A 22,796-nucleotide genomic window follows, 5' to 3' on the forward strand; every position below is an offset into this window, starting at 1 on the left:
TTTAAAGCATGTAAATACTACTCGTTTTAATATTTAGATTTAAACAACCAAGTTTAGGGGAACCAGTTGAAGTAACGGAAGAAGGTAAGTCAGACATTTTGTTTCTTGCGGGAGTAGCTGCCAAGACCTTGTCACTCCGGTCAAAACAAACGCCCGTTCCCTCGAAACGACCTCACCCAGAGAGCGATCTGCAACAGGTGAAACGGTTACCTTTCAACAGTGCGACCAAAGTGGTGCGGATCGCCACAGATTTGCTTTTCCTGTCAGCAGAACTGCACCAACGCCATTTTGCGCGGAGAACGGGATTCATTAGGCCCGGCTTAAAGGCCAACGCCGCCGTCTGTCCGCTCCGTGGCACATTACGCCACCTCCAGGCTGACTTGTCCCTTTGTGGAGTTATTTTTTTTAATATAAAACAGGTGCTCGATCAAACAAGCGCGCCACTCAGATTACCTTCTGGCCTCAAAAGGGGCCCAGCTTAATTATTTACCACTTTAATTTGCTTTACCGTACGTTTTGTGTCCAATTTCAGCTACGGTGTCGAGAGTTTTTCATATCCTTCACGCCTGGGCGACGACTCGTTGGACGTGAAAGGCTAAAAGCCCCCCGAGGTGGCTGGTCGCCGCAGGTTTTCCCGTGGTGGGGGTCGCAGGCGACGCTCCGGAGATGGTTATCTCGGGCGCAGCTGTTGTAGGTGTTGGCGTAGGCCTCTAATGAGTTTCGTTAATAACCCTGGGGATGGGATCATGTTCAGATCAGTTCACCGGGATGTTAGACCGACCACCTTTTTATGAAAATAATGAACGTACGTCTGATTCCCTGCCGAAATGATGCACTGAAATGAACGGAGATCACCTCAGGACCCCCCTAATAGGTGTTTCGCGACCCACAGCGGGGCCACGAACCGAGCATTGAGAACCATTCTTAGGAATCTGAATTTATGTCTGAAAGGTGCATTTAAGGGGTCAAATGATCAGACAGCTCAAGTCATTTAAATGTGAAAAAGATTTATGCAGGTTTATGTTAAATTATAACAAGTTCAAGCAGCCGCTTCAACTACAGCACAAACGGCCTCCTTCAAATTAAAAGCCCAAAAGTTTCTTGTCTAATATTTGATCAAATTTCAAAATGTACCCGATGGTTTACGAAGTTTGTTTATTGATTATGTAGTTTAGTCGGGGCAAAAATAAAAATAATAAAAAAAACCTCGTCACCAGCTCTTCAAGTTCAAGTCAATCCGCTCGGTTTTATTTTGGTAATCACAAACCGGAAACGCTGATGCTAGCTTCGCTAGCTTAGCGTTTTATTAAACTTTGGTGTGTGTGTGAGGGGGTAGAAAAAGTAGCTCCAAAGTCAATTTTGTCGACGTTCAGGGTTTCAAAACAAAACGTTTAGGCCAGGGAGTTGTTGGAAATTCCCCAAAAAATATTTAAAAAAAGGAGACGACATGCGCGCGTCTGCCGCGAGGCACGAGTCTCGATCCAGATTTGTCTCGTCCGAATTTCCGCCTCTGCCTGCCAGAGGCGATAATCTTTTCTTCGAGCTAATCTAATCCGAGCCTGCTAATCCTGTCACCTCCACCCAGAGCTCTCGCGGGGCTGGAGGCTCTCCAGAAAGGAGGAGCGCCTCTGCTTTCACTCGCCAATGAAGTTGAGACACTTCGGAGTTCCGGTGAATAAGTAACGACGCCGTGGGCAACACACACACACACACACACACACACACACACGAAGTTAGTTTGGAGTCATGTGCTTTTAAAAACTGGACTCAGTCGAGCGGAAGCGTGAAGTTTGTTTTACTTCATTCTTACTCCAGCAGGGCATGAAACCTCGACCTAACTTCGGACAGCGTCTCGAGGAAGCGGCGCCATGGCCGCGTGCCGGCGAAGGAACCGACCCAAAGTGCTCGTCCTCCTCCTCGGCGTCACCCTGCTGGGATACTTAGTGCTTTTCAGACGCTCCGGGGAAGCTGGCGCCGCGAGCCGACGCGAGGAAGCGGAGGTCCGGGAGGAGGAGGGGGGGAAAGAGGAGGCCCGCGGGCCGAGGGCGAGCGACGAGCGGCTCGACAAGCCCGTCTACGAGAAGCCTCCCCTGGACCCCAACGCCCCGGGGGAGATGGGGAGAGCCCTGAGGCTGGAGCTGGAGGGAGAGGAGAGGAGGAAGGAGGAGGAGGGCATCAGCAGGCACCAGATCAACACGTATGTCAGCGACAGGATCTCGCTGCACCGCCGGCTGCCGGAGAGGTGGAACCCGCTGTGAGTGATCCAGCTGTCCTCGTGTCCACAACAGGGTTTGTCTCAGTTTGGACACGAGCTTGGGTGGGGTGGTAACTGTCACTGGTTAGAGATAAACACTTTGATTAGTCTAAACACCAAAGTGAAGACGTGAAGAAGTCTCCAGCTCCAGCCTCGATTAGTGAGCTCTCTGTCTCTCTCTTTTTTTTTTCTTTGCATGTCTCAGTTGCAGAAACCACAAGTACGACTACAGGTCCCTGCCGACGACCTCCGTGGTGATCGCCTTCTACAACGAGGCCTGGACCACCCTGCTGAGGACGGTCCACAGCGTGCTGGAGACGTCCCCGGACGTCCTGCTCACCGAGGTGGTGCTGGTGGACGACTACAGCGACAGAGGTAGAGAGTCATGGGCGGACGGGTGGGGGGGGGTTGTTAAAGGCTGCTCACACGGACGGGTGGAGCGCTGGTGGACGGACTGAGACGTGGGCGGGCGGCGTGCGTGTAAGACACGTCGCCTCCACAGCAGCAAACATTAAAAGTCCTCGGACCTGTTTACAAATATGCAAAGCATTGTTTGATTAGGAGTATTTTCCTGTTCGTCTACTTCCTTACAGAGGTGGCACTGCGGGAACTTGGATCCTGAGGAAACTCGTTTAAGCTTTTTGCCTTTTGACCCATTCCTCTACACCAATGATTCCCAAAGCTGGGGTCGGGACCCCAACGTGGGTCACACAACACCAAGTAGGGGTCCATAGATAATCTCCAGACATCAAGTTACAATTAAAACACCAGTTTTTATGATATATTTACACCATAATTGTTACAGAGAATTGAAATACAAATCATTTAATGATTTTAAAAAGCAACAAAATGGATGTTAAGACTGTTTGTGTTGTTGTTATGCCCTTATTTAATAGAGTCATGAGCACTTTTTGATGTTCAAACAGCCAACAGATGGGGTCACGGTTATTTTATGGGTCGGAAGCTGAAAAGTTTTGGGCACCTCTGCTCCGCACGTTGCTTGCTGTAGCTGTCGGTAAACTGGCAACATAAGAAGCCATTTATACGAGTGCGGCGACGCCGCCGGTGTTATGTTCAGATCCACCCCCCCCCGTCTGCTCGTAAAAAAATCTGTTTCCAAAGTGAACAGAAGCGAGGCGCTCTCTGAGAGCAGAGAACACTGATGGGCGGATCTCAGCTCTGAGTTCAGCTTTCGTCAAACAGTTCAGGTGGGAAGACGTCAGACGTTACATCTTGGCCATGGCTGCACGAGTCGCAGCAGTTAGACTCTCGCTGACACGGCCTGAGGACACGGAGGAGGAGGAAAACCAGGTGTGGCTGCGGCGAGGGTTTGTTGGTAACGGCAGGTGACGGCGATTGTCCTCCCGTCGCGTCTTCCCCAAACAAATATTCGAGCCGGCTTTCATTGGGCTTCACTTCCCTTCGCAGCTCACCTGAAGGAGCCGCTGGAGAAGTACCTGTCGGGCCTGAGGAAGGTGCGTTTGGTGCGCGCCACGAAGCGGGAGGGGCTGGTGCGGGCCCGGCTGCTCGGGGCGTCCATCGCCACGGGTGACGTGCTGACCTTCCTGGACTGCCACTGCGAGTGCCACGAGGGTTGGTTGGAGCCTCTCCTCCACAGGTGAGAAGAGGACCACACCACCCTTTCTCTTTAAGGCTTTTACTGTTTTTATTTTCTTTTAAGTCAGTAACGAGCAGACGCTTGGAGAGGAACGACGTTCTTCCTGTGTTCTCTCCCCCAGGATCAAAGAGGAGCCGAAGGCGGTGGTGTGCCCCGTCATCGACGTGATCGACTGGAACACCTTCCAGTACTTGGGCAACGCCGGCGAGCCTCAGATTGGAGGCTTTGACTGGCGGCTGGTCTTCACCTGGCACGCTGTGCCGGATTACGAGCAGAAACGCCGCCGCTCACCCACCGACGTCATCAGGTTTGTTGTTCGCGGGGAAAAAGGAGGCGGAGGGACGCCCGCGTGTCGGCGCTGTGGCTCGCTAAATCCTGTAGGGTTTCGTCTCCAGGTCTCCTACCATGGCAGGTGGGCTGTTTTCTGTGAGCAAGAGCTACTTCCATTACCTGGGGACGTACGACACGGGGATGGAGGTGTGGGGAGGAGAAAACCTGGAGTTTTCCTTCCGGGTAGGAAGTAATTTACATGTTCTCCAAGCTTTACGCAAGTCTGGAAGTTCTCAGCGTTTGTATCTGGTTTAAATTTACTGAGGAATATTTCTGCAAACCACAGTGATTGAATTATTGCTCCCCAGCTAAAGAAAACAGGCTCTAACACTTTGATTGCAGTGAAGAATTTGGACAACTCTTCTCCTGCAGTAAATCAGTTTCCCCGCGGGAAGGAACTTGAAGGGATGCAAAACGCGGCTTTCTCCCGCTCCGCAGGATCGCGCTCGCTTCCGCGAACCGAGTCCGAGCTGAGAGGCTAACCGAGTCCCCGGCGGCGCTGTGGTTGATGTCTTGCAGATCTGGCAGTGCGGCGGCAGCCTGGAGATCCACCCGTGCTCCCACGTGGGCCACGTGTTCCCCAAGAAGGCCCCGTACTCGCGGAGCAAGGCACTGGCGAACAGCGTGAGGGCGGCTGAGGTCTGGATGGACGAATACAAGGAGCTCTACTACCATCGCAACCCCCACGCACGGCTGGTGAGTCCTCGCAGATGGCGCGAGCGCGCTCGGGGCGGGCGGTGGGGAGGAGGGGGTTGAGCACAACCGGAGCGATTGTTTGAGCAGATTTCAACTGGAGGTTTTGTTTTGCTCACTCGTCACATAAAAAAAAAAAAGGACTAAGCTCCACCCGGGCTGTAAAAAAGCTCCCCCTGATTAAGTGACTCTCGTGATACACGAGCAGCAGACACTCGAGGTGACGGGGGCGTCGGGGCACTCCGGTGTGCGATTACCACCTTTTCCGCGCCGCTCAGGTGCCAGCGGGCGACACTCGCCCGTCCTTCACGGAGGGGGTGAGATTATCCTGTCCTCGCCGAGCGTGCGGCGCTGTAGTTAACAGGAGAAGCTCTCCGAGCACAGATCAGGTGGCGCTCATCACCCCCCCTTCCTCCTTCCTCCTCCTCCTCCTCTCATCCACCCGAAAGGAGGAAGTCTCCAAAAGCTAAAACACTGAAACGTTGCTCCTTCCTGATTTAGCAGTTCTTATCCTTAAATTAGCACATTTCCAACTTTATTTTCCTTTTTATTTTTATTTTTTTTGGGGGGGGGGGGGTGTGTGGTGGGCGTACACTCGCCGCCGAAGTAAAGGAAGTTTTTTAATCTCCGGCTGCAATCAGCTGCGTCCGCAGACGTGTGTAACTCCGTGCGCTTAAAGGTATTTAGATAAACCCTGTTACGGTCTGCACGCGCACACACAAACACGTCCGTCTGCTGAGCGGGGAACGGCCCCGCTTTCGAAACGGCAGACAGCTCCGAGGGCGTGGGGTTACGTGGAGCCGACGGCGCTGCCGAACACACACCCTGAGCTCATCGGGGGGGGCTTTTTGCTCGTTTGCAGGAGGCCTTCGGCGACGTGACGGAGCGCAAGCTGCTGAAAGAGAAGCTGGGGTGCAAGGACTTCAGGTGGTACCTGGACAACGTTTACCCCGACATCCCCGTCCCCCAGGATCGACCCGGCATGTTTGGAATGGTGAGATCCAAACACGTCTGCGTCCGAAAGCGGCAACAGTTTGTTCCCTTTGAGTATTTTCTGACATATAAGTAAAATTGTGACAAAATGACAGGTAAATGAGTAACATCCTGAGCGTTTTATTGACCTCCCCAGCTGAAGAACCAGGGCAAGACCAACTACTGCTTTGACTACAACCCCATAGACGAGCACGCCATCGTGGGCCAAAGGGTCATCCTGTACCAGTGTCACGGCATGGGTCAGAACCAGGTAGGAGTGGCAAAACTCCACTGAAACTTGTGGTTTATAGAAAAGAACTGTTAATAATATGATTCAGTTTGTTGCTTTCATTAGTCAGAAAACATCCCGTTTGTCAAAAATCTGCATGGAAGCCAACTAGGAGCGTCCATGTTCTGTCAGTTTGAGCGCCTGAGGAGATTAGAAGGTTTCAAATCATAACTTTCTTGAGTCTTATTGCAAAACACAAATCTGCAGCTAACTGCCTCTAAGCTGGGTTTAAAAAACAATGAAGTCGTGTTAACCTTAAAGCAAACCTGGCTGTCCTCTTCCTCCTCCTCCTCCTCCTCCTCCTCGTCAGCGTCAGAAACGGCAGCCCTGATCTCGTCTCGTCCCAGGCTGCAGGGATTTGTGGCTGTCTGTACAAACCTGTGAATAATTAGAGCCGTGTACCGACCTCAGATTGCACAACGCGTCGGTGCCGTCGATCCGGACCGCGCGTTTCCCAACTCTTGTTTTCTCGGGGATCGGCCATAAAGTGCCGGCACTTAGAGATACGTAAATATGACTCAGCAAAAAAACAAAAAAGCAGCAACGTCTGCTTGGTTCAGTAACAAACAAAAAAATCTTAATTAAAGGAGATAACTTGTTGAGTTTAAAGTCTTAGATTTCGAAGCTAACCCAGTCGATTTCCCCCCCCCCTTTTTTTTTCGCCGCAGTTCTTTGAGTTCTCAGTGGACGGGGAGATCTGCTACAACACCAGGGACCCGGCCGGGTGCGTTGTGGGCGACAGCGTGAGCACCTACCTGAACATGCAGCTGTGCAAGAGGCGAGGACAGCCTGTCCCCACCAGCCAGAAGTTCGTCTTCCGAAAGGTAAGACAAAACGTTTGGCTTCTGCTCTTCTGGGTCCTCCGTTTTTTTTAAACATTCAAACAAAACACTATGACCTCATTTGAACAGATATGTTTAAATTTTCTGGGTTGAATGTGGAGTTGAATTTGAGAAACCTGCACATCATTCAAGGACACAGAAGGCCTCAGAGAGTTTGTTTTCCCGCCCAGCGCTGGGAGCCGAATGTAGCCGATGTTTGTAGCACAACAATGCCATCTAAATGTAAATGCAGTGAAAGAAATAAGTAAATAAAGATGGAGTGAATGTAGGAAGGGCGCGTAAGGCAGAGGAATGAGGAAATCAAGGAGAAATGGGAGTCGGGGGGTGGCTGTTCCTGCACCCGGTGAGGCGCGGGAGCGACCCGCCCGCAGCTGATGGTTTTCGTTCTCAAATACTTCTGCTCCTTTCCAGGACGGGAGTCTGTTCCACGTCCAGAGCCAGAAGTGCGTCGAGGCCGTGGACAAAACGGACAACGGGACGCCAGCGCCCTCGCTGCAGCCCTGCTCCGACAGCGCCCGGCAGAAGTGGTTTTTCCAGGAGAGGATTTAAAGGGACGAAACGGCGGGGGGGGAAAAAAGTCCCGTTCTTTTTCCAGAAGAGGACCGTGAGTGGATTTAATGGCTTCATTCCGAATGTTTTATCCTTTTACCCCCCCGCCTGAAGCTGCTCGGCCTCCTCGGGTTGTTTCCGTGCACCAGCTGGACCGACAGGAAACTGGTTCTGCCAGCTTCCTGTTTTCTGAAACGCCTTTTTTTTTTTCCAATAAACAGAACACGGAATATTCTTTAGCTCTCGACCAAAACGACTCACCGGACTAAAACAGGACGGGGAGACGAACACGGTGTATCTGCCTGAAAGAAAAGAGGTTTTGTTTAAACGGAGGCCGTTTTGTCCTGCAGAGGGCGCCAGCGCTCCTCTCTTCAGCTGCTCTTGTTTGTGGTGAGACAGTTTTTTCACAGCTGTTTTTCAGGACCCTTTTACAGAAAGCAGCAACTACCTGATAAATTATTTACACCGGTGGCCCAAAAAACTCATAGATTACAGGCCAGTGCCTTACAATCTTATTTTTAATCATGTAATAACTGAAAAAACAACAAAAAGAAGAGAAAACTGCAGCCTTACTCTGCTTTTTTTTTTTACTTTTTACTTAACATAATGTTCATCCTTTGGTGTTTACATAACAAGCAGCCTAAAATCCTGAATTCTTGCCATATTAATTGCTTCAGCTGGGGCTTTTTTTTAATTTTAGGTTTAAAGATTTATGCTTTGTTTACTCAGATCTGGTTAGGAGTAAACGCTGAGATCACGTCGATTGCTGCTTCCTGTTGGAGAAAACGCACCACGACTTTTGGTCAAGGAAGTTCTTTACGTCGCAAGTGTGTGCACACGCCTTCAGCTCTTCCCCGGAGAGTGTGTGTGTGTGTGTTTTACTCTGCCGGGCCGTGCCGGTGTCAGCGCTCGTCTCTCAGAACCTCTGCGTCCGAAGCGGGCCGTTCGGTGGCGAGCAGCGGAGAAGCGGACGGTCTCTCCGGAGAGCCGCGACCCCAGCCCTGTTCTTCATCACCTTCTTCTTTTTCCTTTCCCTCCATGTCGGAGGCGTTCAGTGGTAGGCTTTATCTGCTGGACTCCGGTCACGTGGAGCGCTTCGACACTCTCCTGCGTTTGGCTTTTTCGAAAAAAACCGACGCCATCAGGAGGACGTTTTTGACAGCAGAAGCCGATAACGGAGCTGACTGAATGAAGCTAACCCCCCCCCCCTTCCGTCCCGCTCAGAAGAACTTGTTAGCAGCTAGTGTTAAAAGGACCGTGACGGCGAAATAGATTTTCGATATTGATTCGGCGTGCGTGTGCGCTCGCACGACGACGACGAATGGAGCAATTTCCAAAAAGCAGCACAGCTGGGGAGCCGAACGAGAATCCCCCTCCATTTGCCAAATGTAATGAATGCGGACTGACGTGCGACGCTGTCGCAGGAAGTTGATAACATCTGTATGCGCGGGCCTAACGACGCAGCGTCAGATTGATTATGTGCCGTTTTGCACACACACACACACACACACACACTCTGGAAGACATTACTACGAGACGTTGATATTGAGTCGGAGAGAAGCTTAAAATGAGTTCCAAGCTCTCTGAAATATGGACCTAATTACGGGACTTGGCTTCGCTGTGGCTCGTAAGGAAGCTTTTTGTCGGGGTTATGGGTTGTACGGCGCTAAGTGGAGTGGACCAAATGACCAGTGGGGGGACAGTATTGTTTATAGTAGGAGGGAAGAAGCATCTGGTTCGCAGTCGGGCGATCTGGACGGCGTGCACCGATCGGCCGTCACGATGGGACCACTCACAGGTGAGGCGAGCAGCACTGCTGGTCCCGCCACCACCTCCTGTTCTTCACACGGGTGGTAAATTCTGACGCTCAGCCACCTGAACACAGCTGCTTGTGGACGCACGCCGTCCAGGCGGAGTCCCGGGGGGCGAGAGAACCTCAGCGGGCCGCGGCTCCTGGAGACCTGCTTTGAACAGCCTTCCTGAGCTGGCGACGTCGTCGAATTTTTGTCGCAGGGGGTCTCTCGAGAACACCTGCACGGCAACTCTCTCCTTGGCTAGAAAAAACACCGTCTTCGTTTCAGAAGCGCGCCACTCAAGTGTAAATCCTAAATGTGGGGGTTTGGGGGGGCTGCAGAGACAGGTACAATGCGGGGAATGAATGAATTTAGGAAACAGTTTTACAAGCTGTGCGCACAAATAAAAAAAAAAAAAAGTGATTTTTTTTAAAAACTAGCTATGCGGTCGGCAGGTCATTTGGTTGCAAATGCTTGGAAATCAATGAGAATGCAAGAAAAACAAACATTTAACAGCCCAGGGAGATATTACCACCTGTAGTTATTAAGAATCCATAGTTTATTATAAATCTGTCAGTCTGAAGAGGGGGCGGGCCGCTCCAAATAAACCTCTGGACTAGTGGTCATAATGTTATGGCTGGCTGGCATAAAACGAGCTCGGACAGAAACAGTCTGAAGTCCTCCCGTGTATCTCGGCTAACTAATAGGAATAAAAAAACCAAACTATTAAAGCAGTGAGCTGATTTATCAGGACGGCCGGCGCTCCGGGTTTTATTTATTATCTCCGCCGCCTGAGAACTGTGTGATTATTACGTAACGTTAATAAACAGAGGCTTATTTATTGGACCTGTGTTCGCCGTCTTGTTTTTCTAACCTTCGTTTTCCTCGCTTTGACTGCGGCCTCCGCCTCTTTTACTGTGGTGGGAGGGGGAGGTTTTTCTCACCGACCCGACCCGGATCCTTGACAAGCTGGAGCGCCGGACCTCGGAAAAGCTGCTGGCAGCATTGGACCGCGCGGCGCAGCGTTCAAGCTGCTGTTTCTGCTGACGATGATGATGTCACTGAACTCGGGCGTATAAAATGAAAGAACGGGTCGCCTTTCGGGAGAACTGAGTTCCAAGCGCCGTACCGTGATGGGGAACCTGTGCAGAAGGTCCGCTCGTGATGAAACGTTCCACAGTCGGCTGTCGGTGGTTTTAGAACAAGGTGGAAGCGATTGGGGAAGTGGGCTCAGAGGATGCACAGAGGTCACCAACGTTCTGCAGAATCAACAGCTCCAGAACCTCCTGCAGTGTTCAGATCAGCTCAGGAACGGAGAGCAGAGAGCTTCAGGGAGTGGGTTTCCATGGTGAACTGCTGCATCCAAGCCTTCTGACACTAAAGCACCAAAGTCGGATGAAGTGGTGTAAAGCACTGCAGCCTCTGGGCGGTAGAGCAGCGGAGACGTGTCCTCTGGAGGGACAAGTCACGCTCCTCTGGACGGGTCTGGGTTCGGCTGCTGCCAGGAGACCGGTCCCTGTCTGACTGCGTCGTGCCGAGTGTAAGGTTCGGGCGCTTCGGCACATCGAGACATTTCGGACAATTTCATGCTTCTGAGATTTGTGGGAACAGTTTTGGGGCGGGCCCCTTCCCGTTCCGACACGCCTGCGCACAAAGCAAGGTCCATGCAGACACGGACGTGGAAGAAACCCGACAGAACACCTTTGGGACGAATCAGAGTGGAGACCGGGGAGCCGGGTGTTCTGTCCAACATCAGCTGACCTCACACCTCCCGTAAACCCTCCCCAAACCTCGTGGAACACCTTCCCAGAAGAGCTGAAGCTGTCGGCGCTCCAAAGAGTGGGCCGGCAGCTTCTAAAACCCCGCGGATGAAGAACGGGACGTCACTCGACTGCTTTGAGCGAATCCATCTTGGCAGCATATACTCCCCAAACAGGTGGTTAGATGTTTAAATATGAATTCTTTCTACGTTTTTGTTTTGTTTTTTTTTTTTATTTTATTTTTCCACATTTATCCTCCCGTCTTTCCTTCTGCTGTTGTTGATTAAACTGTGACTCATCACGTCGACGATGATTAAAACGGGCCATCATCCACGTTTAACTGCTGGAGACGATGTTCAGAGGATAATGAGAGAAGAAAAGGCTGGATATTCGAGAGGGGGGGGTGGAGGAGGGGGCTCTAAGTTATTTCAAGCATATCTGATTGGATGGGTCACCAGCTGCTGAGTGAGATGGTGAAACGCTGAGCCCGAGCCAAATCTCCTGTTTCCTCACTCACTCACTCACTCAGCCGTTCATCTCCGTCCTTTTTGTGTCAACTTTTTTTTTTCCCCTCCTTTTCTTCCCTTCCGAAAAATTCGTCACAAAAGACCGAACAGACGCGAAGTTGGTGCGATCTTCTGCTTTCTCTCGGTGCTGGAAGCGGCGCGGAACATTTGTGCCCCGCTGAAGGCGCCGCGCGCACCAAGCTGCTTTCCTCCTCGCACAGAATGACATGTTCCGACGCTGGAGAAGCCAAAAAAAATATTTATTAAAAAAAAAAGATAAGGAAAACGTCACATTTGGCCACGCGGCTGCCTCTTCAGTAAAATGGAAGTGGTGCTCCTCTTGCACTTTATAAAAGCTGGGTTTTGTTGCAGGATGTAGGCGTAGTTTGCTTCTTTTTTGTATGTTTTAAACCCGGTGCATAGATATCTCTCCCAGCCCATATGTGTCTTTAATGCTGCAGGAAGACAACAAGCGCCCCCCGGCAGCGCGAGGTGTTGGAGGTGCTGAGGGAGCAGGAGGAACCATAGGAGGAGCTGCTCTCTCCCTGCAAAAACACTGATTGGAAGCCATTTCCACGCTGCGTGTCGTTTTGGTTTATGTAACCCCCCCCCCCCCCCCCCCCACGCTNCCTCCTCCTCCTCCTCCTCGGTACCCAGAGGAGCTCAGGAGCCGTGGCTGTCAGTGGCACAGATGACACACTTCCCACTTTTAGGAGGGAACTCGAATTCGGCGCAGACAAGCCTCCCCCCCTCAACGTTCGTTGGGTTTTATCGCTTTAAAAATAATTCTGCTTTTCTCCAAAATAAGTTTTTTTTCCTTCGCTGCTTGAGGCATAAAAACTGGGAAATGACTGGCCGCGCGTCAGGAATGGTCCTTTGTGCGCAAAAAGACAAACAAAAAAGCAAAGTTGAGGTTAAGAGCGGCTGAGAAGTGTTTGATGAAAACGGCACTGATATCAACAGGAGCTGCGCTCCGGAGCGGAGGGGGCAACAGTGAATAAAATGGAGAGAAAAGCTGATATTTGTGGAAACCCTTGCAGGGCCGTGTTTGGCATATGCGCCTGGCTTTAGAGCCCCCCCTACTTCAGTGTCGGGTCAAGCTCATCTAATCCACATCTGCGAAAGCAGCCGAAACGGCATCGAAGGCCGATCGCTTGTTGCCGTTTTGCCTAAAATCTCCTTTTATTTCCCACTTTCGTTCGACCTCACCGGGAACAAGCTCGTGTAGTCTTGGCTTTTCAGAAGAAGATTTAAAAGCAAAACCAAAGAACCCCTGCGCATCACTCCTCCTGCGCTGCGGCGGTCGAAGCGAATCTCAGCCGAGGCCTTCCTGGAGTCAGCTGACGGTTTGCCCGGTGCCCGTTTGCTCCTTTCCAACTCATTCTGGTGCCAAATTTTTCCGTCTGATGAGCGAATAACAGAAAGCATCTGATAGCATCTTTTTTTTGGATCTGGCAGCTCTGAGCGAGGCTGTAAATTAGCGCTCTGTGGCGTTTTGAAAGGACGTGTCGGCGCCCCGCTCAACAGGTGGCGTTTCTTCCTCCACAAGTTCTGATTTTTCTTTTTTTTTACCTCCCTAACACTCAGCTTTTTCTAATCCATGCTGTGGACGTTCACACGGCTGCCTCTCTGCTGGTATGGGGGTGCATTTGTGCGTCTGGCACGGGCAGCTCGCACTTCCGGAAAGGCGCCGTCACTGCAGAACGGCAAGCCTTTGCATATTTTCTGCAAGACGATGCTTAACTTCGTGTCAGTTAAAACTCCTTTAAGGGGGGCCGGCTTCACGCTGGTCTTCCATCTTTTTTGAGATGTTTTTGCTGCCATAAAATTTCAAATTACCTCACTTTTCACCCCCAAAATTATGTAGCTGCTTAGTTTCACCATTTGATACATTTATTGTGTTTTGTTGTGAACAAAATAAGGTGTACAAATGATTGAATTTTATTTTTATTTACATTTCACACGGCATCTTAACCTTTTTAGTTTTTATTTCCCAATTGTAGCGATTGCATGTGGCATAATTTACTCTAAATTCGAATATTTAGGCTTTTGTTTTATTTTTTTTTAGATAAAACAACACCGTGGCACAGTGCAGACCTCGTGTTGATAACGGCGGCGGCGCTGCAGAATGCAAATGGGTTTAATTAGAAGAGCGGAGAACAGTCACAACACGTGTTACACTTGTCCACTAAAAGAAACAGCGTCTGTTTTGTCTCGCACGTGCAACAAAGATCTCCGAATGAATGTATAATTTCTACCGTAGGTAACCTGAAAGCAGGAATGAAAGCCCTCTTCAGTCGGGTCCTTCATGCTGGAATTAATCTAATGTTTGTCCATAAAGATTCCCTCGTCCTCCGTTTTCTTTTCCCTGCTGGGGTTAAAGCCCGTCAAGTACATTTGGCAGAAATGATGTATTTCTGCTAACAGAGAACGCCGGAGTCATGTCGGTTCACAGCCCGACAGTCGCCTCCTCCGGAGTAGCCTACACTGACAGAATACGTCTTAAATGTGTTCCTACCAGATAAAATGCTTCCGCCCCACACCCATTCATTTCACTTCATCAGATTACTTGATTGCTCGCTAAATGGGACTGCCTCTGCCTTCCGGCGAAAAACATACTGTGTTTTTCCCCCGGACAAAACGAGATGAGGTTGATTCGTTTTTCCGAGCACGCAGTGTTTTGATCGGTCAAGTGTACGCCGTGTTTGAGTTGCTCTGTTGATCCCTTCGAACACAAATGGCATCTTTAGGATGACGAAACAAACGGTTCTACTGAAATATGAAGTTAAACAGTCCTTTTAGCGATTGTGTTTTCCCTTAAAAACAAAGAGATAGTTTACCATTTTAGAACAATTGAACTATTTGCTGCCTCGAGTAGCTAGATAGAAGTTAGCTTAGCATAGCACAGTTTCATTTATGTATTTATTTATTTTATTGTGGGTTGTGAATGTCAAAATGTGGTGTTAAACAGTCTTTTTAGCGACTGCGTTTCCATTCAAAATGAAGTGAACATTTTCCATTTTAGAATAATTAAATTATTTGCTGTCTTGAGTAGCTAGCTAGCAGTTAGCTTAGCATAGCACCATTTTTTTTACGTATCTATTTTCTTTATTGTTGGTTGTCAATGTCAAAATTTGATGTTAAACAATTTTTTTGGTGACAGTCTCCACTGGAAAGTAGAAAACAATTTTTCACTTTAGAAAAAAATACATTTATTTGCTGTCCTGATTAGCCAGCCAACAGTTAGCTTAGCATATCACTATTTTCTTTGGTTGCGAGTTGTGAATATCAAAATTCAATGTCAACAAACTAATTTTTTAGTGGCAGTGTTTTCACTCAAAACTAAGAGATAATTTACCATTTTAGAAAAAAAAAGTCATTTGTTTGCTGTCTTGATTAGCCAGCTAACACTTAGCATAGCATAGCACCAATTTCTGGGTTGTTCTTCTTTGGGTTTTTGGGTTGTAAGTATCAAAATTTGAAGCTAACAAACTATTTTTTAGCTGCTAGTATATCTGTTAAAAACATAGAAATAATTTCATTTCATTTTAGAAAAGTTTAATTCGTTTGCCATCTTAATTAGCCAGCTGACAGTTAGCTTAGCGTACTTGCTAACATGGCAGAAGCTAAGATGAAGTACGAGGCAGTGTGACTGTGAATCGGTTACTAGCACCTCAAAAGCTGACTAATGAACATGTTGCACATCTCTTTAAAGCAGGAGGGGGTTTTTAATCCAACCGAGCTGTTAAGTTTCACTCAAGCACATTAGTTTTATTTGATGGAGCCCTGCCAGCTGTTTCCACAAGCTTCCAGTATCTGTGCTGATTAATTCCCCGTTAGATCATGTTGAAATGACAAACTAATTACAACTTGTGTGCTTTGTTTGCACAATAATAAATAATGCAAATTGCATACAGTAAAACTATTAATTTAAACAGATACTAAAAGGCTTGGTAAGGGCAAATACATATCCTCCACTAGCTTTAGGTGCTTTCATGTTAATATAATACAATAAAATGAAAAAAGGGCCAGCCATAAAGGTGGGTTTTTAGACAGTTTACTGTTACTAGTTACTAGATGAGGTAATGTTGTATAAATATTATCCACTGTGTCAACACAAAGCAATTTCAACGGGTCACATTTATAGTGCTGACAGGAAACATTTCATTTAGTTTGAAAGACCAGATACTTTTATTGAGCTAAAACTGATTAGCAAACCATAAACTGAAGCAGTTCAAGCAGATTGTCTAAGCTTTTATGGTGTGTGGACTTTCATAAAAAATAAATTTATTGTTCAAATGGAAGAATATATTATAAGAGTTTTAAATTCATGTGGAAACGTCCACTGACACCTGTAGTTATTGGAAACGATTAGCTTTTAGCGTTCTCTGCGTGGAAATGAGCAGAAATGTCTTTAACATGTAAACTCTGGAGGTCCAGATGTCTCCAGTCCAGTGTTAGAGGTGATCATTTGTTCCTCAGGCAGACTCCTCGAGCCGAGATCTACCTGTGTGATACTGACGACTGACTAGATGAAATTAGTCCAACACCGTAACGCGCTCCTGTTTTGGGGTGCTAAACACACTGACATAGCTTTTCGTAGCCTACGATTAAACGAAATTCCTCCCTCCCTCTCTCTCTCTCTCTCTCAGATTCGGATGAACGGATCCCATGCTCTCTTCTTCTCTCTTCTCTTTGCAGAAGCCGTGGAAGTTAATTGTGCTGGTCTGCGTGTAGAGCCAAACATGAGTTTCATTTCTCGACCAAACACACACCAGCACAGATATTTGCTTTGACTTCTTTATTTTTATTTATTTATTTATTTGGAGCCATTATCACAGTCTGTTAATCCTATCTGTTGGTGCTGGGGTAAAAAAGAAATTGGCAAAAGAGGGAAAAAAACCATATCGGGAAGCAGTTGAGCTTCAAGCTCGAGCCTCTAAGAACGTGGTAATGCTTTTTTAAGAGAGAGGCAGCACTTAAAGTTCTTTAGCAGCCACAAAGTCTACGAGAGAGAGAGAGAGAGAGAGAGAGAGAGAGAGAGAGAGAGAGAGAGAGAGAGAGAGAGAGAGAGAGAGAGAGAGAGAAGCCTCTCCCTGCTTCTGCATAATTCAGCACTGATGTGATGATGATGTGCTTGGTCAGACTGACAACCAACTTCCTTGGCAATGGAGATTTAACTCAGATTGATGCAGCACGCACACACGCGATGTTAATCATCTAAATCACTGAGCTGATGCCTTATTCAGCCTCAATAAAACATATCCATCAGTGCGGTTTCACTTCCCCTCGCGGTGTATGTTCCATCGAAACGCTCAAGTCTGAGGTCCGGCTCGAGATGCTGCTCCCTGAGTGAGCTGCTTCTAACCATCTGAGCCAAAACCTTGACGTTTGTAGCAATTCTTTTTATTTTTATAAAAGGCCGAGAAGCTCAGCTGAGAGGGGGACCGGGGGCAAAACGCTGCGCCCGCCGGTCGCCACGTTGTTGGCAGAGGTTTAGTTTTTTTTCTTACAAGGAATGCTGAGTCGTACACGCGCCTTAGCCAAGCTGGTTAGGCAGCAGGGATCTGTGGGCGCAGCGCTCCAGCCGGGTGGGGTGCCGGAGCAGAGCCAAGCCGCTGACCTTTCCAAGCGCGATGATCGATACGGCTCAGCGTCCCGGGGGGGCTCCGGAAATCTCTCAGCGGAGAGCGAAGGAGCCGGAGAGTCACACTGTCAGACGGCGGCTAATTGCCTGTGGTTTCTGACCTCACAAACCCCTGCTCCGGTAGATCTGTGCGGTAGGATTCACCCCCTCCATCCCTGGACTGGGTGCAGAGTGTGAAACCCTAAATCACCAGGGGCTGTAGGTCAAGCTGGTGTGTATCTTAAAAAAACAAACAAACACACACATAAGGCAGGCTTGCTGAAAATCACATTATACAGCCACGGCTGAAGGTGTCGGCACGACACAAATGTTGTGTTTTGCAAACTTTGCTGCTTCGGTTTTTCCCGGTGACACTTGAAATTGTTTTTAGCTCACTGTGCAGAGTCATCAGATGCAAATGATTTCATTGCAAGGAGCTTTATCCTTCCCTGGATTCTGCCCTGGCACACAAAATTACCAACTCACTTCATATCAGTCCAGTCATACGATAAGCACCAGTGAAGCTGTGCAAGAGTACAGCTAAGACCACTCTGTCTAATTAGCAGATTGCTATTAAAAAGAAAAAGGGGCAGCTGATTAGCTCCGGAGAAAGTGTGCAGCCGTCGCTGACTTGTGTCAAAATGGCCAAGACAAAATCAGCTAAGAATGTTACAACTAGAAGGCAAAGTTTTCTCCATCGTCCCACACAGGAAAAGCAACAACGAAATCACAACAATGACTTTTTGCAGCTTTGGTAAAGTAACTTCCAACCTGTGGTCACTTCTCAAAGTCAATGGTTAAGCAGATGCCAACGACTTAGTACGTGTTTGCTATCTCTGAAACCGTTGCTTTTATATATGTATATACATTTCTCTGCCCTTGTCCTTGAATGTCTTGTTCCAGTGGTCCATTTCTCAGCAGAATGTCCTGGTTCCCCAACATCTGACGTGAATCCGGACGACATGGCATCACTTTTATGTCTCCATCATTTTTATGTCTCTCACTCACCGTGTAATCGAGGTCTCTCAGAGGTTGGCACTGGCTTTTGAATACTTGAACCCCTGATCTCCCCGTACCAAAGTCATGTGACTTAACCGCTGTGCCAACTCCCAGCTAAGGGAGACCCTCAGCACAAGAGCAATAGAGGCCGGGGTCTATAATACCAGGCAGGACCCAAGATGGAGGCTGTGCAAAGATGCCTCTGAGGCAGTCCAGCACATAACAGCAGGATGTGAGATGCAGGCAGGCAAAGCGTACATGGAGCGCCATAACCAAGGGGCTGGAATAATGTACAGGAACATCTGTACCGAGTATGGACTGGAAGTCCCACAGTCAAAGTGGGAGACTCCACCTAAGGTGGTGGAGAATGGCAGGGCTAAGATGCTGTGGGACTTCCAGATCAAGACTGACAGACAGGTGATGGCTAACCAACCGGACATTGTGGTGATAGATAAGATACAGGAGAAAGCAGTGGTGATAGATGTAGCAGCCCCAAGAGACTGTTACATCAGGAAGAAGGATTGTGAGAAGCTGGAGAAATACCAAGGTCGGAAAGAGGAAACAGAGAAGTTGTGGAGAGTCAAGGCCTCAGTTGTACCAGAGGTCATCGGAGGACTCGGGGCTGTAACCCCCAAACTGGAAGAGTGGCTCCAACAGATCCCAGGAACAACCTCAGAGATCTCTGTCCAGAAGAGCGACGTCCTAGGAACAGAACCCTGAAGCTCCCAGGCCTCTGGTAGAGGACCCGAGCTTGAAGTGAAAGTGGAACCGCCCATGTGGAACAAATAGGGCGAGATGGGAGTTATAAGTTTGAATGTATCTGCCTTTGTGCCTTGGCACATCATCTTTCCATGTGTGTGTGTGAGAGAGAGTGTGTGTGCACATGGCAGCTGCTGAACAGCCTGGCCAAGAGAGAATTACGGCCCTCCCGTGNGGGGGGGGGGGGGGCAGTTGGAGATGGTTCAACGATTGCTTCTGCATCTTTGCCAGTATCCTTTATGATGCACATTTTCTTTAAGAGCACCTTCAGGTTTGTTTGTGTGATCTGAAGGCACGACGCAGTCCCATATCAAAGGGGAACTTCGCTACAGGAAGTCCAAAACACAAGCTCAACTGCAGGTTCTCACGCTACTCTATATAAATGCTCCGTTGCCCCGAAGTGACAGGTGAGCAATGCTTAGTGGGTAGCATTATGTTAAAAAGAAACAAAAACCAACCTGGTGCGTGTAGGACCGTGCTCATCGAGTCTCGCTTGCTGATAATAAGCCTGCAGACATGTGGAGGAGTGGCAGCGAGCGGGGCCCGACTCCTCTGACTGCCTAACTCTGCTTTCATCGCCCTGCTTTCATCAGACTCAAGTGGTGCAGCTATTAGACCTTTGTGCTCTGCTGAAGAGGGGGGGGGGAGGGAGGGGGGAAGTCGAATGTGCCAGCATGGTTGGCTGGGATACTTTCAAACGGCTTCCCACCGCAGCTCTTTGATTAGCTGCACCAAATGATGATTAGCTCGAAGCATTCTGATTTCTTGAACACGCCGCATAAATAAACGCAGCTCCTTTCTCCTTATTATTTGCAGGTAATGACTCCCCTCTGGATCCCTCGTTAGCGCACGACCTTATCGGAGTTATTCTAAAGCAACCAGCAACGGGGAGCACTTCCTCCAAGTTGTTCGATTTTTATCGGCAAGCTGCTGAAATTCGCTGATGAGGGCAGCCGACTTAGGATATAAACATAAATTCTCTTCAGACCCTTTTCAATAAATTGCACGCCGCCAATGGGCGTTTCGTCAATTAGCTCGTGGCTGTTCCCCGCCAAGGGGTTGACGTTGCCCTGCTTCTTTTACGTGGACTTGAGAGGATCTGCGCTCGGCGCCCGCAGATCAGAACCCCCCGTCCTGATGGGTGTGTCGGCGCTGCGGCGGGAACGGTGTGTTTGCACGAGCAGAACACGTCGAGGCTGTAATAAAAGCCGCCCGAACACGAGGTCCGTCGAGCGGAAGCAGCCGGAGGCAGAGCGCGGCGCTCGTGCCGGGTGAGTGGCAGGTAGCCTGGCCCCGGGGGGACCTCTAATGAAGAGTCCCGCTGCCTCTTCATCGATCCGGCCACGTCCACCGATCTGAGGCCCGGCTGACACAGGCAGAAGGACTGGAGGCTCGAGGGACCATCAGTCAGACTGCTCAAAGGGGATGTTTTTGTTTTTTATCAAATAGTTCTCAATAGTTGGTACACGTCAGCCGTGACATCAAGGCATGGAGCATAAGGTGTGAAGAAAAAGTCTTCCTCCAGGCTAGGCTAGTGTCAAATCAGGCTTGTTGTTAGCTCGTCAATCCGCTCAGAATTTAGGTCCGTTTATCCAAACTGAGATCATTCAAAGAGCTGCCTACAACAGGTAAGATATTAATTGTTCACAACCTTTCCATTAAGAAGAACTATAGCTTTAATTTTCATAGTCGATTCTTGGTTTTTGTCTTCCAAGGAAAGCAGGAATCCCTCAGATTGGTTTGATTTATGTCCCCGTAACATGGGTAAAGAGCACACACACACACACACACACACACACACACACACACACACACACACACACACACACACACACACACACCAACCTCTGCCGTCACAGATGCTCCATCAAGCTCATTATTTGTGGGCCTGACAGCGTGGGGCTTGTTGTGCTGCTTGGGTAATGCATCTTAAGCCCAGCTATCAAATATGAATGAAGCACCGACTTCCTCATCTATCTTTAATTGCTTTCGTTTGTTAAGCTATTTGCCCCCCCAAAAAAAAAAAAAAAAAATTAATATTTTCAGATGTTCCCTGCTGTTGTGAATAATGTGCTCAAACGGCAGCCAGTCTAACAGGAAACCGATCACACTGTTCCTGACTGCGGGTGTTGTTTACAAAACAAGTGTTTTTGGTGAGATTATTCCCCCGAACCGGTCTTCACGGTCAGAACCGATGCCGGAGATGTTCACGTCCGAGACCGCACGGCACCGGGTTTAAGACTGCGAAATACGCAGTAATGACATGATTTTTAAAAATCACATAAATATTAATAAAAAAGGTCAGCACATGCCTTTGAAAATGTGTTGTATATTCAAACATGATGCTGTAAGAGGTTCCAAAGAAATTATTGTTATCTATTATACATTATGTGACTCCACAGAGCCGTAATAAAGCTGCCAGTGTGTGCGTTTAACATCTCCGCTGAAGACGCATAACTTCATTAAATTTAAACTTGACATGTCAGCAAATTTTCTGGTCTCGAGTTTCTCCATAAAGACTGAAAAACACAACATGGAGTCTGGAAAATATGAGCGTCTTCCCACTCAGTGAAGCTGAGGTGAATATCTGGGGTGATCGTGCAACACCAGTCTAACTGAATCCGTTTGTTTCTCTCTTTACTTATCAGTTTCCTTCCTTTTATGATAATTTCTCATCTTTTTAGGTCTTTTATTTGGTGACATTTGGTGTCTCAGTTAGAACTCTTACGTCTTGTCCTAAAGCTGCTCCTTTGAGGCTAATTTCAGTAAAAATAAAGTCCAACATTTCTCCTAATATTGGGTCTCAGTTTGATCAACTCAAACATATCGTCTTGTAACTCTTTATATTTATCTCGGTTTCCATCTCTATTGTTGTTTTTAGTCTCTGTGGTTGTCTTGGATCCCATTTATTTTAGTTCTCATTTATGTTAAATTTCGTGTCTCTTCGTGCGAATGCCGCGTCCCGTCGTTTTTGGCTGTTGTTCCAGTCGATCCGAGTCGCTTTACGAGCCTTCCGTGTCTCTTTTGCGGCTGTTCTGCATCCGTTTCCTTCTGCTCGTGTCTCTGCGGGGTCATTTCAAGTCCTACTTTTCTGACTTTTTTTTTTTGCCTCTTTTGGAGTCGTGCAGCTTTTAAAAAAAGAAAAGAAAAAGACTTCACTCTGAACGTGTTCCTGCTCCCACGGAGCCGGGGAAGAGGCTGATTCGTAAATATTGTGCGCATCGCTGAGCAGAATTCCTGAACAGGTGCTCATGAACTCGACTCTGAACTCTGCAGTCAAAAAAAAAAAAAAGGCTGCCTGCAAGCAATTCACAAGCGACCATCGATCAGTGCTTACACTGGAGCTCAATCCCAATTAATCCCATCATTGATGCCCCGATTGATCCTCCGGCTTCACGGTATCTCTTTATTTCGTGAAGGAAAGCGACCCCGGTCCCCTCGCACACGTGTATAACCCATCCGATGGCTAACCTCAGCGGAGCTCGCATGTCTTTGTCTCCACGGACTGAAAGTGCTTCTGTATAATTAATGCATGTGGGGTGAGTTTAGGTGAGAAGTCTCCCCGATCTGTCATGCACACACACACACACACACACACACACACACTTCTGGCTGTCTGAGCTGCAGGGACACACTCGAACACGAGTCAGCATCTGTCGCCGGCTCTGCCCACAGAGACACCCCGGGATCCCTTTGTGTCTATTTCTGGGCCTCACATCCTCCACTTCTGTTCATTTCTCCCCCGTTTTTTTTCATTTCAGTTCCGGTTGGAAGTCGTCCCTCCTCCCGACCTTTTCTCCTCACCT

The 22,796-nt window shown here is 48.5% G+C and overlaps 1 protein-coding gene across 2 annotated transcripts; it reads left to right on the forward strand.

The window, feature by feature from the left end:
• Window positions 1-1,315: 1,315 nt before the first annotated feature.
• Window positions 1,316-10,186, forward strand: galnt12 (UDP-N-acetyl-alpha-D-galactosamine:polypeptide N-acetylgalactosaminyltransferase 12). Of its 2 annotated transcripts, XM_017426386.3 has the most exons (11): window positions 1,316-1,671; window positions 1,816-2,254; window positions 2,460-2,629; window positions 3,683-3,872; window positions 3,994-4,179; window positions 4,268-4,385; window positions 4,722-4,898; window positions 5,758-5,889; window positions 6,025-6,138; window positions 6,825-6,980; window positions 7,410-10,186. In XM_017426386.3, the coding sequence occupies exons 2-11, from the start codon at window positions 1,869-1,871 to the stop codon at window positions 7,545-7,547; spliced, it is 1,767 nt and encodes a 588-aa protein (XP_017281875.1). In that variant the 5' UTR covers window positions 1,316-1,671; window positions 1,816-1,868; the 3' UTR covers window positions 7,548-10,186. The 2 variants fall into 2 exon arrangements, with proteins under 2 accessions (XP_017281875.1, XP_037831829.1); XM_037975901.1 differs by lacking the exon at window positions 1,316-1,671 and having other exon boundaries at window positions 1,699-2,254.
• The last annotated feature ends 12,610 nt before the right edge of the window (window positions 10,187-22,796 follow it).

The sequence above is a fragment of the Kryptolebias marmoratus genome, linkage group LG5 (assembly GCF_001649575.2).
Source record: "Kryptolebias marmoratus isolate JLee-2015 linkage group LG5, ASM164957v2, whole genome shotgun sequence".
In the NCBI taxonomy this organism is placed as follows: domain Eukaryota; kingdom Metazoa; phylum Chordata; class Actinopteri; order Cyprinodontiformes; family Rivulidae; genus Kryptolebias; species Kryptolebias marmoratus.

Coding starts and splice junctions, on each gene's coding strand:
- galnt12 (XM_017426386.3), top strand. CDS start 1,869: ATGGCCGCGTGCCGGCGAAGGAACCGACCCAAAGTGCTCGTCCTCCTC. Junction 2,255..2,459: donor CCGGAGAGGTGGAACCCGCT/GTGAGTGATCCA, acceptor TGCATGTCTCAG/TTGCAGAAACCACAAGTACG. Junction 6,981..7,409: donor AGAAGTTCGTCTTCCGAAAG/GTAAGACAAAAC, acceptor GCTCCTTTCCAG/GACGGGAGTCTGTTCCACGT.